Source organism: Drosophila navojoa, chromosome X (genome assembly GCF_054131105.1).
Source record: "Drosophila navojoa isolate 15081-1374.11 chromosome X, UAZ_NAV_1.0, whole genome shotgun sequence".
Lineage (NCBI taxonomy): Eukaryota > Metazoa > Arthropoda > Insecta > Diptera > Drosophilidae > Drosophila > Drosophila navojoa.
The window spans coordinates 22,749,611-22,766,433 of NC_142895.1; the positions used below are offsets into that span (position 1 = coordinate 22,749,611).

The 16,823-nt window shown below is 41.7% G+C and overlaps 2 protein-coding genes and 1 long non-coding RNA gene across 5 annotated transcripts; 2 read left to right on the forward strand and 1 right to left on the reverse strand.

Moving 5' to 3' along the window:
• Positions 1-791: 791 nt before the first annotated feature.
• On the forward strand, positions 792-3,191 carry LOC115564146 (uncharacterized). The gene has a single exon (XM_030388135.2). It carries the CDS (start codon positions 1,151-1,153, stop codon positions 1,718-1,720), a length of 570 nt encoding a protein of 189 aa, XP_030243995.1. The 5' UTR covers positions 792-1,150; the 3' UTR covers positions 1,721-3,191.
• Positions 3,192-4,700: 1,509 nt separating this feature from the next.
• LOC115564143 (retinol dehydrogenase 12) lies at positions 4,701-15,455 on the forward strand. 3 transcript variants are annotated; one of them, XM_089263856.1, is made up of 2 exons: positions 4,701-4,866; positions 13,986-15,455. In XM_089263856.1, the coding sequence occupies exon 2, from the start codon at positions 14,083-14,085 to the stop codon at positions 15,256-15,258; it is 1,176 nt and encodes a 391-aa protein (XP_089119982.1). In that variant the 5' UTR covers positions 4,701-4,866; positions 13,986-14,082; the 3' UTR covers positions 15,259-15,455. The 3 variants fall into 3 exon arrangements, with proteins under 3 accessions (XP_089119982.1, XP_089119981.1, XP_030243992.1); XM_089263855.1 differs by lacking the exon at positions 4,701-4,866 and adding an exon at positions 12,257-12,928; XM_030388132.2 differs by lacking the exon at positions 4,701-4,866 and adding an exon at positions 12,258-13,132.
• Positions 15,325-15,705, reverse strand: LOC149090713 (uncharacterized). Its single transcript, XR_016197339.1, has 2 exons — positions 15,467-15,705; positions 15,325-15,372 (listed from the first exon to the last, which is right to left on the reverse strand). It is a non-coding gene; the product is annotated as an uncharacterized LOC149090713 (long non-coding RNA).
• Between the last annotated feature and the right edge of the window lie 1,118 nt (positions 15,706-16,823).

A 16,823-nucleotide genomic window follows, 5' to 3' on the forward strand; every position in this document is an offset into this window, starting at 1 on the left:
GAAGCGCTTGAGCTACGGCTTGTTGAATGGGGCGTTGCACTATCGGCTGCACTGCATTTGTAAGACTTGAACAATAAGCCAAAGCGATTCTTTTTGTTCAATATTTGTATAACATTCGTCTATATGCATAATAGATGACATGCATTTCCCCTTATCTGGCCCCATACAGAGAAATGCCGCTTAATCTTCTAAGTGTGTGTAAGTTGAGAGCAATTAGGCATATGTGTGTCGTCAGTGAGTCTTTTCTCAACGTAAAATCGTAACGTAATGATCGTACATTAGACAAATATGTGAAATACCGTAAGTATGGCCAATATCGTAAGGCATTTCCTTCCATTGTTTCTAGAAATTATTATATAACGGCATTAACGAACTTAGATTACAGCATTGAAATAAACCAAAACAGATTTCTCCCCTATAAAACAAAAGCAATGAACTTTATTATCATAATAATTGTGAGATTTTTTCCCGGTTTTTTTTTTTTTGCCGACTGATATCCGTAAATGATACAGTATGCTGTTATATTATTACCAGAAGCATTAATAAAACGATATTGATAATCAATATCGTCAACTTCAAAATATTAACAACCCCAATTGCATGTCACAGTACACGCAGGCAACTCACTCACTCACTCTCACACACACTCACACTCCAATCAAGCATTCTCTACACCCCATACACGCACGCAAATACTCGCACACACACAGTGTTTTTTGAAGACGTAGCAAGAGAGTGTTCTCTTTATGTTGGTCACGCTCTCTGGCAGCAGGCGGCGGCAAATCTGCAACGTTCATTTTAAATACGATTCAAATACAATTCAGCAGTCGCATCGAGCAGACGTTTAGCGCATGAGACGAAAGTTCTCCATTAAGAAACCAAAAAACAAAATAAAGGAAGAGACAAAAAGTCGTGTTGAATTGCATATGAAGTGCATTTTTGAATCGCGCGTTCAAGAACGGAGAAGCAAACGATAAAGAACGTATGCGCACACAAATTGAATTCGAAATCGAAACGTCTGGAATAACGAGACGAATTTTGTGATTGGAAATCAGCATAATTTTGTCTGTTTGTTTTTTGTTTTTGTGAGCATTTGAGCTGTGTTCATTTTTTTTTTCGTGCGTGCCAACTAAAGAAGAACAGCAACGAAATGGCTTTTATGATGCCAGTTATGAAGAACAACTATGATATCTATAAGGATACGCGTGCCCGCTCCCGCAAAACATCCGAATGCTCAAACGTGAGCAGCGGCAACGGCACCTCAGCGTTGGCCAGCGCCCTTGGAACGCCGGGCCAGCCGTCGCAGCAGCAGCAACGTCGCCGCAAGGTGTCCGAATGTAAGTCGGAGAGTTTTGCAACGTCACCGTCGCACGGTCAGCTGGGCGCACATCGCATGCAGATGCAGCGCTGTCACAGTTCGCGCGGCTTCAGCCGCAACACTTCGCGCAGCTCCCACGGCGGCTCCATGATGCAAATGTCGCAGGCAATGATGTCGCCGACGCGGTCGAGTCCGCCCAGCCGCACACAGACAGCATCGGCACTGGAACGACAGGCGGCAGCGCAGGCCGCCGCACAGGCAGCAGCAGCAGCGGCGGCGGCGGCGACAGCGCAGCAGGAGCAGCGCTCAGCTGAGCAGAGCAACGATTATACGAAGTTCCATATGCGTTTGGTCGACAAGCTCCGCAAGTCCTTTCGCAAGGATAGCAGCAAGCGATCATGAGAACACGTCACACACACAAACAGCAACAGCAGCAGCAGCAACCACCACAACAACAACAACAACCACAATGGCAGCGTCGGCGGCAACAACAACAACATTAATGGCTGGCAGGCTGACGACGACACTGGCAGCATACAAGCAACGCCGCAGTCGCTGCCAACGCAGAGTTCCAGTGTGGTCAGCCGCTTGGGTCGACGCTTTAAACGCTGCTGCAAAGCGTTCAGCGCAGCCGCCGTCGTTGCCAGCGGCACAGCTGCGCCTGAGCTCGACTTTAACAATGGCATCGGTGGCGACGGCGGTAGCGCTGAGCATCTAACCGCTGGCAGTCCGTACGCCATACGACGCTTTCGACGTCGCTGCAGCAGCGGCAGCAGCATGAATCGCCTGAAGCTGCGACTGCGCCGATCCACCTCGTCACCGGGCTAAACACAGCGCAGCGGCAGAGAACTTCGCTTGCATATGGGATATGTATGGGATACAAAAGAAATTCGAAAACGATATTCGAATATTCGAATTCGAATGCTGGAAGGGCTACGAAAGCAGCTGAATGACAGCGACTGCACACGCAGCGTTGATGTTGCGTGTGCCGCAATCTGAGAGACGGCAAGCGCAAGGGCGAGCGCAAGCGTTGACAGAGCGTGGGCAGAGCGTCAAATAACGGCCGTGGCGAGCGTGAACGTACACTGAAACAGGTAGCAAGGACGCGAGGAGGTGGCATGTGGAAAACAAGTTGCCAGCTGTTTGCAAATTCTTTTTTGAAACTACTTTTTTTTTTCTCGTTTAAATTTCGAAACATTTTATTTACTATATTTTGAATTTTTAGACAATTTTTCCTTGAAAAAAACACAAAACTAATTGATGTAAAAATTAATGTGTTACTAAACTAATTATATATATATATTTATATATACATGTATACACAAATATATTTATATGTATTTACATATACTTGAAGTTCGTGAAAAAGTGAAAAAAGGCTTCCACACAAACAATCACACACAGACACACACACACAAACACAGAAAGTCGAGAAACCTTAGAGGAAGCAAGCATTAGCATTACGGTTTCCTTAGGAACACAAACAGAAGAAGAAGAAGAAAACTACACTTTAAATAAGACAAAATTGCAACTGCCAATTGCATCGTACAACCACAACAACAACAACAAGAATCACATTAAAAAGAAGAACAGAATAAGAATAAAATACCAAAAACAACATACAACAACAACAACACGAAAAGACACTAAAAATAAACACAAGAATTTGGTGCAAGTGAAATGAGGAAAAGCAAAAACAAAAAACGAAATTTTTAAATTAAATTTAAGCGCAATTTAATGACAATATGTATAAATACGTGCATATACCTATATATGTATATGCATTTATATACATACATACATATACATATACATCGGGTTATATAAATTGTATATATATTTATTTACTGTTGCTGAGAAAAGGAAAACTAAATTACAGACTTGACGAAAATACATTATATAATATTAACTAAAACATGCGGTATATTATAAATACCGCAACATTTGTACCTATACATTATTATTATTATTACTATTATTATTATTATGATTATTGTAATTATATATACAAATATATATATTTTTTTGTGTTTTTTTTTTATATGTATACACATACATACATATACATATATGATATACATTTGTACTTATAATTTGTTAGTGATTAGCTATTAATTTTATAACAAACATACACACAACACAACAACAACAACAACAACAACAACAACAAACCAAAATAATAAAAGAGAGAAAAAAAATCACTAAAATAATAGTAAAACAATGTTTTAACTGTATAATTTTTTTCCTGGGCCTTTCACGAAATGTCACGCGAGCACGCTGCCCCACCAAGAGTAGCAGCCATACAGAAATAGAGAATGTCAGCGAGCGAGAGAGGGAGAGAGAGAGAGAGAGAGAGAGGTAGGTAGATGGGTCCAAAGGTTGAATGCATGCCAAATGCGCAGAAAATGCGTTGGGCGCCAGTCGCATATATTATGCCGCCACAAAATTCAACCACCGACACCTGCCAAAGCACCCACCTTTCACTCGCCCCACACCCCCTCCACTCCCTTCCACCTGCAGCTGCTACATAACGGACGCGCTGCAGTCGTTGGTATTTATTCTTTAAACTCTTGCGGCATGCGGAAAACAGCGAAGGCGGCCAGAAAATCAATAGCCAAGAAAGCAGCAAACATGGCCAAGCCGTTGCTCGACTAGAGATGCCCTGTAAAATGTATTGCAACGGGTGTATTACTTGGCCGATCAGATATGAGACATTATTACAGCTAACACATACATATGCACACATGTACATATGTACATGCATGTTAGGCATGCAGCAGAGGCCAATACCCTGTAAATGGATTGCATTGAATGAAATTGAGTGTGGGTATAATTTATGCATTAATTCTGTATATATTATCTGAGTAAGTAATTTAAAAAAGCTAGCACATCTAGCTTTAATATGTGCGCGATACCCTGTAAAGCGTTTTCTGTTAGGGCTTATACGCACACCTAGTCTGAAAGGTAAGCTTGATATATGTAATTTACAGTTGGAAATTTAGGCGCCATGGATATGCAGAAGGAGGCGTGGCAGACTCCACACAGTATATACATATATCCTTGATCAGGGCAACGAGCTGAGTCGACTTAGCCCTGTCCGTATGTCTGTGCGTCCGTGCCTCCGTAATTATTGTGAAATATCAATTCCTCGAAGGGTTCTGGGAATTTCGCAGTCGAGTAGTCTCCACTAGAGTTTTCTTTATTGTTTTCTTTTTTTTTCTAAATTATAAATTGATGTAATTATCAATGGAATCCGCTTACAGGGTATCTGCAGCGTCGTTTTCCCCATTGAGCTCCGAGCGCCGGCGATTAGCATGACGATAGCTCTTAGTTGATAGCTGATAGACTCTAATGCTAATCAAGCCAGCGATTGAGCTGGAGACCTGTGTATCAATTCGCTTGAGATTTCTGATTTAGTACGGATTTGTCTTGGGTCGAGCATAGATAGCTGGTATATAGAAATAAACATGTATATAGAGTGTATATAGAGTGGTATATAGAGTGTTCAAAAGAAGTGGCAATTGTCTAAGGAGCGATTTGTGTCCAAGGTATGCTATGTATATATATATATATATATATGTTATATACATATAGAAATATACTTACTTGAAAAGTGCTTGAAAAAGTGTTAACTAAAACTTGAATGTAAACATTAAAATATATACACATATATGTATATATACTGTACATGTAATATGTATAATAGTAATATGAAAATTCATACACATAAACCTGCCTCAGTATTGCTCTTACTTCGAGGCTTGTGAGCTATATTTAGATGTGTTCTACTTACACTTTCATGCTGATAGCGGATTAGCTAATATTTATAAATGTGTATATTATATTTTAGATTCGCAATATTTCTTAAATGGAATATACAAAAACCCTATTATCTGCTGTTTAGATTGGACATATACGATTTCAATGTGTTATATCAGATATCCATATGTATATAGTTTTTTTATAGCCCAAAATTGGCAGGAATCAAAGTTCTACATCAATTGCCAAAAGACTCAGCAACAAAAAAAAAATAAATAAATAAACAAATAAGACGAGGGAAAATGCCAAGAAATGAGTCGAAGCATTTCGTATAGATGTTGAGAGATGTGGACTTTGGTCTGGGGTACGAGAAATCTGTACTATGTGGAAACAAATGGAACGATCTAAAGTGCTGTCACTTCTAGTTATTGTTGTTGTTGTTGCTGCTGTAATAATAGTTGTTGTTGTTGTTGTTGTCATTCAATTAATCATATAAGAACAACAACTTAATCGATTGGCAAGTGCAAGTGCAAGTACAAGGCAAGATATCTATCTATATACGTATAACGATATGAAATATATCTCTCTGCCTCTCACTCTAGCTTCTAGCTGACTCTTTCGAGCTGCTTATCAGCGGTTTCCTATCGATTCAGCTTTACCGGTTCAGGGCAGTTTTTTTGGACAGGGCATATTTCAAGTTCACATGACAATCAACTCATCAACGGGCAGATAGCTACGCAGTTGAGGATACGCTAGATAGATGGATATATAAAAATATATATACACACATAAATATCTATACATACAATGTATATGTATATGTGCCATGCTATGCATTCATAAATGTCAGCACTTGATTTACGCTCGAGTTTTCACTAACATCAATTGAATGATTGATGACAAGCGTGGGGCATTGCGAGAAATAACGCCGAAGCAACAATCACACAATCTTTGTGAATTTTTGTGAATCAGGAGCGTTTCGTTAGTATCTAGATGGTTCGGCTTGTTCATAAACTGCGCACAACGCAAGTTCAGCTCAGTTTGCATCTTGAAATTATAGATCTGCATATTTCGATTAGTTGAACTAAGACTTTGGATTGCAATATTTTGATTAGAGTATTACGAAGATGCTTGAAAAGTTAGTAGAACACCTAATACATTCCTATATCTATTGCGATAGCCTGTGCTATACCTCTACCCATAACTATACCCATACCTATAACTATACCTATCAATTCCAATGGATTCAAGACATAATATAGGAATAGAATAGACATATTCATATATGAAACAAAAAAAGCACTTCATTCTAATAAGTATATATGATATATCTAGTAGTACTTATATAATAGTTACAAAGGAAACAATCGAATTACTTTATTTAAAATTTAAAATTATATGTACATATATTATATGTATATTGCAGTTTTTCTTTTCAGCCTAGTAAAAACGTTAAGCTATGATTATTATTTGAGAGCTTTAATTTGTTGGCTTTTAGCTAATAAGCTATATCTATCGATCAGTCCAAGTTATAGGCAATATATTGTGGAATTACCAATGGGTTTCCTCAACTTGTTTTTTTTTTATACTCCATCAAACACTGCCAAATCGAATGCGTCTAATGTAATTTGCAATCCAATCGATACGAATGACACATTATATCATAAACCACGTATGTGTATATGTGTATGTGTGTGTGTGTGTGTGTGTGCAATTTTGTTCTCTGTCGATCTGTTTATGGTGCTCATTGTGCAATGCGCCAATTAAATTCTGTTTGCCTCAGCTACTTACAGTCAGATCCCAGATTCCTTCCTTCTACCTCCCGCCTACCGCCTGCCGCCTACCGACGCCAGCTTCCTCATCACGCCTTTTGATTTTAACTGAATAACATAAATACATACATACATAAATACATACATACGTGCCCAGTTCGTAATGCCAATGCTTATGTCCCCCTTTCATTTGTATACCCTGTAAATTATATGAACAGGACATAATAAGCGCACACATTAATTGTCCTTTTTATATTTTGATAATGGAGAAGAGATAAATATATAATATATACTTTTTATTCTGAAATAATGCTTCAAACATAATTTCATGCATATAATCATGACCCTCAAAATCGGCTAAATTCTGTTTTTAGACTATTTGCATTTCCTTATTTGTCACAAGCCCATGAACTGAACTAGTTCCAGTCCAAGTAATGCAAAAGATTATGGTAACTTCGAGTCGGATATGCCACACCAGCGACTGCTCTTCTGCTTGTTCTTCTTTTGTTCTTTTCACTTGCCTTCGCGGACTCTCGTCTCTTCTCCTGCCGCTAGCCGTCTCGCTCTCGCTCTCGCGCACTTTGCGACATGCACAATAACAAATTGGGTCGGCCTTGACACGGGTTAAGAGTTGTTGTCGTTGTTGTTGTTGTGACATTTCAGTTGCTTCGATTCTATTCGCTAATTTACGACGCGGCCGAGGCCACTTTGCTGTTCTCGTCATTTCGATACCCTGCACTTACTGCCAAGCTATTCGAGTATATTGGGGTATATTGGTGTGTATATGTTTTTGTTTATATGAAAAGATAAATACACATGCATATATGTATAGAAATATGTATGTATGCATATATATACATATTAATTCAAGTTTATTTATTTTATATAGAGTCTAAAATTAATATAAGGATCTGTAGTTATATATGCCTGTACAATCCAATTACTAATAAAAACAATTTGACTCTAGTTACAGGGTGTGTCATAACTGGGCAGCCTCCACTAGCACATTCTTTGCTTGTCAGCACACTTAATACCCTGTAGCCATGAAATATTTAAGCATAAAACATGTTTTGCTCGCACTATTACATATCTTTGTACATACATACATATGCATACATATATAATTGTCGATAAAATTGCTCGAAAGAATTTGGATAATTATTGGCTTGGTAGCTTTTAAGGCCTAAAGACTTTAACCCGAATGCAATTGAGACCTTTGATTTATGGGTGTTTCTCAAAAATGTCCATACATACATACATACATATAGTATGTACATATATATATGCACGTATGTCTCTGAATATTATATTAACAACAAAGAAAGACAAATTATAGGGTATTTGAAATTTATGTGACATGCTTGACTCCAGCTAGAATTATCCACTTAACGACTTTGATATTTTACGCTCTTAGCACAATTTGTCAGGCTTATGCGATTATATAGTAAGTGTGCGCATATATCCTTTTTGAGGAGTAGCTGCCACTCAAGCGAGGAGGAGTAGCTGCCTAGCTGATGCTCATGTCCAAGGCAACAGCAAGCAGCAACAGGTTTTCTTTTGCCACACGCAAAAACACTCAGCGTTCGTGAATCTTGCGCACTCTCTCTATCTCTCTATCTCTTTCTCTCCGTCTCTGTCCCACCCCCTCCCCTACGCTCCAGCAACAGGCCATACGACACACTCACTCACCAATCAATGTTAACTGCATGAATGTGTTGCGCGTGTTTCGTTCAATTCGTCAATTATCATTTTGCTCAACCGTTTCGTGTTTGAGCTCATGCGATTTGTCCAGCAGAAGCAGAAGAAATTATTAGCATTTGCGCATCAATTGAGTGGACATGCACATGCATACATACATACATACGTATGTACAAATACACACACGCGCGCACAAATCTGCGCAGCGCTGTGACGTCACAAGCTAAATAGCACTGACACTTGAGACGGTCGCCGCATTTGACCCCAACCCCAAGCATTTCAGTTGAGTTGTTGTTGTTCCAATGCCGTTAAGTTCAGAAGCTCTCGCACGCGCTCTCTCACGCCGCTCCTCCTTGCTCTCCCACACTGTGGCTGTCTCACTCTTATTGTTGCTTGCTCTTTAAACTGCATTCGCTTATGCTTTGCATGTACATACATATGTACATATGTATGTTTGCGTATATTAATATGTATAATAATTGGCGGCGTCTTGTACTCAATGCTTTCAACTCAACTTTTTGCGCGCCTTTCATTTGATGGATGTGTTTATGAGTGTGTGCGTGTGTGCTGTTACATTTGAGCATATGCACGAGTGTATGCATGTATGTATATCTGCTTGTGTGTGTTCATTTCAACGATTATCTAATTGCACGTTGTAATTTAACGAATAATATGAAGAGTGCAGAAAATGTTGATCGAAATTTCACTTGGAGCACGCCAATTCCCATGTACAGTTGCCTCCGTTAATAGCTTTTGTTTTTGGCCTCTTTATCTGGTTGTTTACAGATCGGCTAAAGATCAAGGCAAAGCGCCAGCGTCTAAAACTGCCTGTTTGCCAAAAGCAGAAGAGCAAAACAAACATGAGGCTGTGCATGTGTGTGGGTGTGTTTATCTCTTAGGCATATACATATGTATGTATATTTATGTGTTTATGTTTTCTATTTGATTCTTACGTATTTGACATTGGTGCCCTGCTGCTTCGCTTTGACGTCACGTATGCCACTGCGACAGGGCTCGGCACGTGTGTGTGTGTGTGTGTGTGTCTGTGTGTGCAAAAAGGATGTATCGAGTTAATGTTAGCCTGTCGAGTAGATGTTCAGCAAGCAGTCACCCACGTTCCCATACACTCAGCTGCCCCACTCGGCATAAGTAAATTAGCAAGCAATAACGAACTAAGTCACTAAGCGCACTTAAGTGCATCGCAAACAGCACAGCGAATAGAGAAGGATATGCAGGATCACGGCGCGCATTAGGCACAGCTCTGAAAGCATGTGCAGCAGCGCACAGTGGCACACAGTTGACGAATAAACAGTGAAAACTGCAAATTCCTAATTCTATTAAAAATTTTACTTCTTGTTATGTTGAAGTTATTTTAAAGATATTTCAGCTAATTCAGCTTGTTTATTTAAGCTTTAGCACTTCGATCCAACTTATCGATAATTTGTCGTTTGACACAGAAAACAATTGGGCTTTAGGGTGAGGTTGAAAAAAAGGCTACTTGGGCACTATTTAGCTCTAGAGGGGTTGCTGCCTTAATATACCTATCGATTTAACAACGCCTTGTTATCCTGACCTAGTCAAAGTTTTGCCCCATGCGCAACTCTCTCTCTGTCTCTCTCTCTCTCTCTCTCTCTCCCTGTCGCTTTTCTCTCTTTGCACTCCCTCTGTCTGTCTGCTCTCTCGCTCTGTGTCCTTTGTAGGAGCTGTGGTTTGCGTGCCAAAACTCACGTCAGCCGCAGCGGAGTCAACATCAACAGACACTGTGGCTATGCCACTGTCTGTGCCGCAAAGATGACAAGTTATCTTCTGTGGTTACCCCGTGGCTCCCGCCGTTTGGGCCACTCCTTTTACGACTGGAGGCATGTCCAGCTTTTCTGTTCAAGGATATTCAACTGGCTACTTTTATTGATTTTGTCTTTCAACGGATATTCCCACAGAGAAATATTTACTTTTGGGTCACGGTCGGAGGCCCTTCGCATTTATTTACTGAGAATTGGATGCTAATAAGCTGGGCCTCATTAAAAATAAGCCGGTGCCAAGGACTTCCTTAAAACCTCTATTAATAAATATATTTATAGCATTAATATTAATACGGATTACGACGAATCGAGAGCCCAAGGTCAGCGTTTATGTTTGTTTTCCAACTAATCATTCGTGGGCGTTTGTCCACAGTGGAAATCCTCGAATCCATTAACCCGTCGCTGCCCTCTCGGTCTATTCGTCTGTACGACTTTTCCTCTTAATCGGATTATCTCTTGTTAGTAATTCATGGAAAGTACCACTCGTCATCATAAGCTCTTTACCCACTGTGTATGTACTTTTCTGGACTTCTGTTGGCCTTGAAAGCATTACGTTAGCCCGTCCAGTTGATGTCCACTCGCTCCAGCCTGTACTTAGTTCCCGCACTTCATTAAAGTCACGAAAGTGATTATAAAACTAAATATGCATAGTTAATGTGGCACGCAATTCGTGTGAAATCCTTGCCAGCTGTTATACTTTTCGCCCGAACGGGGCCAAGGGCCTTTATGCTTGGCTTAAAAGCAGAAACCCTTTCAAAACCCTTGCAGTCCACATTGAGAAACTACCGCTGGCAGGAGCGATAGCTAGTAAGGAAAATAGAATTATAGAGAGCTTTTCCGATCAGAGAGCTTGACATCATTTTTTTGAGATTGAGAAGACCTCACATTCGACGCCAAAGTTGAAATGAATTGAGTTAATATACTCGGAGTTAACAACCATTCGAAAAGGTCTACAGACGACAGCCACGCCCACTGTGAACAGCACAGCTGAAACACCCCTAGCTTTCTGTCCTCGAGGCATCTGACTGCGACTTGTGCAAGTACTGTTCATTGGACTGGGCATATGTCTAGTCTTATGGCTCATTCGACACTTTATCCGGGTTCCATTTTATCAACGAACTGCATTAACGGGCATTGGGAAGGACACGGTGCTGGAGGTGGTTCCGGCTCTTTGTGAGGAGATCATAAAACGTACACAGAATAAGCAGCTCAGATCAACTGCACACTGGACCCGGCGTTGTTGGAGTCTATGCTTACTGGATGCCTACTTCTTATCCTAGGTGGACACATGCTCTTTACTCGTTACGTTCAACTGCTACCATTCGGGCTTGGCCCGGTCCGATCTGAATCATCATTTTGTGGATCCCACCTAGTTTCTGGATGGTCTCCCAAAATATCTTCAAGTCAACGCAAGCCAGACGTAACTCTAACTGCCCCGGAATATATCATTGTCGGAGAGTACGGGTGGCATATATGTATACATACATAGGCTGAATCCTTCCAGTGTCCGCTGGTACCATGGGCTGGAGATGTCGAGACTGCCGACTGGCTTTGGTAAGAGAGCAAACGCCGTGTGGGTATATCCAGTTCGGCACAATCTATACAAACTGTCTCAATGGAGCTCGTTGACTGAGGGCAGATAAACAATCTATGATAAATTAAAAAAAAAAAAGTTAATTGAGGAAGATGATTAAATTCCAGTTAGAAAATAGATTAGATATTTAAAAGGGCTCTCTACTTACATATGTACATATATGTACAAACATACATACATACATACATACATATGTATATTACGATATAGATAAATCAATATATTTCTTCATCTTCACCCTTGCCTAAGCTAAGAGCATTTTGAAGTCGGCTTACTCTAATATACATATATACATATGTCTTAAGCCGAATTTAGGTAATTCCAAGCCCTGCGCGGCGACTGGAAAGCCGGCGAGAGACTAACAGCTCAAGAGAGACGACAGCGACGTCGACGTCGGCAGCGCCAGCGACAGCAGCAATCAAAACAAACACGGCGAAGAAGCCGCAGAACACGAAGACACAAATAAAAGGGAATGCAAGTAAAGTTATTCAACGGCAGCGCAGTCGCGACGCTGGCAGCGAAGCGAGAAAAAAAAGCAACGTTGCTTCAAGTGAAAGTCGAAAGCATAATTCCAAGAGAGGCAGCGCGAAAAGAAATTAATGCCAGCAGCAACAACAACAGTAACAGCAACGACAACTGTAATGGGAATAGCTGGCGGAGGCGAGGCCGTTGCGGCTTCTATGGCTGGACTTCGAAACCGACGACGACGATGACGACGGCGACGGCGACGTCAGCGTCAACTGCGACGCATGCACATGCATAAAGTTATGTTAATAACAGACGCCAAGTAAAGCCGACTGCGACGCCGCTTAAAATTATATTCAGGTTATTTTGACGTGTTAGCGATCAAGTCGTTGGAGCCATGGCAATCGGGAGCCGTTGTTTCTTTCAGTTGGCTAAGACCGCGCGAGACGCTTGGACGCAACGGTAACAAGAGCAGCGCTGAAAGACAATCCCGTACAAACAGATCCCAAGCTGATCGAATACAGTGTGTGAGCGCGTGTGAGAGAGAGAGAGAGAGAGAGAGAGAGGGAGAGAGAGAGAGAGAGACCGAGCGAGTAGCCGGCATCAATCCGTCAAGTGCTTAAGTCAACTCTCGCCGCTGTTGTTGTTCGACCAAATGTGTGAAATTAGCGCGTGAGGAAGTGCGGCGACAAAAGAAGAGAACGAGAAAGAAAAGGGTCAGCAAGAGGTACGATGGCATGGTATGGTGTGGCCTGGTATGTGGGCACATCGAGTGTACAAAACAACAATTTCGAAAGTCTTGTTTTCGAATGCGACATAGAGAAACATGCATGTGGCCATGTTATCGAAAGGCAAGCTTCGATAACAACGGCGAGCGTTCAATTTAAATATGTATAGAAAATAGTTGGATTCAACTTGAATATTTCATGTGGATTAATGTGTCAAAACATATGTGTTATGAGAAAATAATTCCTCTCAACCATTTGTAGTCTAAAACGGTGCACTTGGAGAAAAATCGCTTGATGATCGATAACTGGGCCAAGTTTTGAGCAAATAATTGTCAACTAATATTTATTGTTATTATAAGTCTATGCTCTAACAATGGAAACTGCATATGTATATGTTTGTCTATATATATATGTATATTACGTAACTAATATTGATAAGTTAGTCTAGTTTTTAGTTGAAGCTCTTCGATATATTAAAATTATATGTAGCACATTTAAGTTTGTTTAATAAAAACCATTTATCGATTGTTTCTTAAGACACGCCAAGTACTTTTTATGTCTTATTATTAAGTACTTCTTATATCGATAACAATATCGAATTCTTTTTATCGATTAAAACTATAATACTCATGCGCTAACGCTCCATAAACAAGCTAGTTCGATAAAATATGCATCGATAAACTGATTGATATCCCAATATATCGATAATTGATTACCAAATGATATTAAAAAATCAATGATAGCCTTAACTGCACTCTAGCATAGCTATTTAGAGCTACAAACAAATGCCGATCAATAAATCCCTTATAGATGTTATGCGTGACAATTCCTTTCCTTTCTTCTCGCCCCTAGGCACATCGCACCATCCTTCCATACCATTGCCAGGCACAACGAAAGGTCTCTCACATCACACACACACACGCATACAAACTAAAGTCGGGTCCTAGCTATGTCGCAGGCTGCCACGCCCACGACAACGACGCCTGCTTACGACGACCCAACCGCCGAGGCGGCCGAGAAGGCGCTCTGCTTCCGTGGCATCTGGGCCTGGTTGGTGCTCCTGTTGCTGATCTTCCTGTGCATCGCGTTCGTCATGTGGCTGCTGCGCAAGTGCATCCAAGGTCCGGTCTATCGCAAGGCGAACCGCATCGACGGCAAGGTGGTCATCGTCACCGGCTGCAACACGGGCATTGGCAAGGAGACGGTGCTGGAGCTGGCCCGTCGCGGTGCCAAGATCTACATGGCCTGCCGCGATCCGGCACGCTGCGAGGCCGCTCGCATTGAGATCATCGATCGCACCCAGAACCAGCAGCTGTTCAATCGCAGCCTCGACCTGGGCTCGCTGGAGTCCGTGCGCAACTTTGTGGCACGCTTCAAGACGGAGGAGACGCGCCTCGACCTGCTGATCAACAATGCCGGAGTGATGGCCTGTCCGCGCACCCTGACCGCCGACGGCTACGAGATGCAGCTGGGCGTCAATCATCTGGGCCACTTTCTGCTCACCAATCTGCTGCTGGATCGGCTCAAGCAGGCGGCGCCCAGTCGCATTGTGGTGGTCAGCTCGGCGGCTTATCTGTTCGGTCGCATCAATCGCGAGGATCTGATGAGCGAGCGCAAGTACAGCAAGTTCTTTGGCGCCTACAGCCAGTCGAAGCTGGCCAACGTACTGTTCACGCGAAAGCTATCGATGCTGCTGAAGGGCACCGGCGTCACGGTCAACTGCTGCCATCCGGGCGTGGTGCGGACGGAGCTGAATCGTCACTTCGCCGGGCCCGAATGGACAAAGAGCGCCCTGAAAGTGCTCTCACTGTATTTCTTTAAGACGCCGCGTGCTGGGGCGCAGACTTCGCTGCGTCTGGCGCTGGATCCGGCGCTGGAGGGCTCGTCTGGCAACTACTATTCGGATTGCATGCGCTTCCCCCTCGTGCCCTGGGCTCGAAACATGGAGACCGCCGACTGGCTGTGGCGCGAGAGCGAAAAGCTCGTCGGCCTGCCGCCCATCCAGAGCGGCCCAAGCAATCAAAATGGCCAAAACGGCAGTGGAGCGCGTCCAGCTGCAGCTTCATCTACTACAGCTCCGGGTGACTCAGTGGAGACTGTTGTGGTGGATCGGCCTTCCAGTTAGAAGAGTGCAGAGCTTTAACTGTTATCAACGGTCCAGTGCATCCACCTCTGAAAGCCAGTTAACATCTTTGTTTTTGTTTTTTTTTTTTTCGTCTCTCTCTTTTTCTTGAAGAACCTAGCCAATTGGAGATTATAATTATCATTGACTAGGTCTATTTATGGCTATTGTAACACTTACATATATTTAATGTACCCATACATATACATACATACATACATACATGTGTCCAATAATTGAACTCTTTTGTGTGTCAAAATAAACGTAAAATTAAGAACAACAAAAATGACAAAGTCGGCAAAAACAGAAGCAATTTCATTGAAATCGCCGTCGTTTCAACAGCAGCTGTTACGGCCGCGGCGACTTATTCGTCTTCTTCTTCTTCTTCGTTGTCTGTCGGTCGCGTTCGTTCACATGCCATTAACAGAAGCAAAAGCAAAACAGCAAAAACAAAAACAAACACACAAAAGCAAAAAAATCGCAAGCAACAGCATCGAGAGTGCAATTAAACCCATGCAATGCCCGGGGGGTCGTTTTGGTCCGCCAGTTTTGTTTTGGGATTATCGTATCATACACACATGTGTGGGCTCATAAGCTGCTGGGCTTTAGCTGTGGCTGCTGCCTTGGCTCTCTGGTCAGCAATTAGACACGCCTAATGGAGACTTTGTGCAGTTTATGGCTATTATCAGAGCGGCACAAATAGCGCTAATGTGCTGTGATTTCCACTGGTCTAAGGGCCACAAATACTTTTACATTTTCCCAAATGAATGTACTATCCAAAATGCTTAACCTATTGCAAATATTGTTGGCGAGCCACATAAGGGTTAAGCCTGAATAGAACAAAAACTGAACGAACTGCGAACAATTACACAAAAAAAATTGCATGGAAAATTCCATTCGATGTGCGTGTGTGTGTGTGTGCCTTTGGGCTGCGAGCGCCCCTTCAATTACACACACACACACACACACACACACACACAGACGCACAACAAACTCAGAACCCTTAATGTAAATGTATCCAGCATTGAATTAATTTTGTATCTATGAGGTTTTGTCATAAGGAATAGGACTTCTACTGATACAGATGAATATTGTATTTACATACATATGTATGTATGTACATACATATATACATAAATATAAATTTATGTATGTATGTACATACATATATACATACATACATATATGTATGTATATGTATGTGTAGACATTATTTTAATTTACATACACACACATGCATACATACATATATACATACATGTATACAACTGCACATCAAATTTGCATTTGTTTACATACACATGAGCACATGTATGTATGTACTATTGGCTGGCAAATTTGCCCACGGTCTGGGCACGCATTGCCCAAAAAATAAATAAAAACAAACACAAACAAAAAATCAACAACAACAAAAGCACTGCGTAGCCAAAATGCATACATATGCAAATCATAACGAAAGTTTCTTAAGCAGCCATCTGGCAACGCCCTACTAATTATGCCAAGCCCAGCAAGCAAGCCATATAAATAACGGCGCATACTTATACGCACATACGCTAAAAAAACATCCT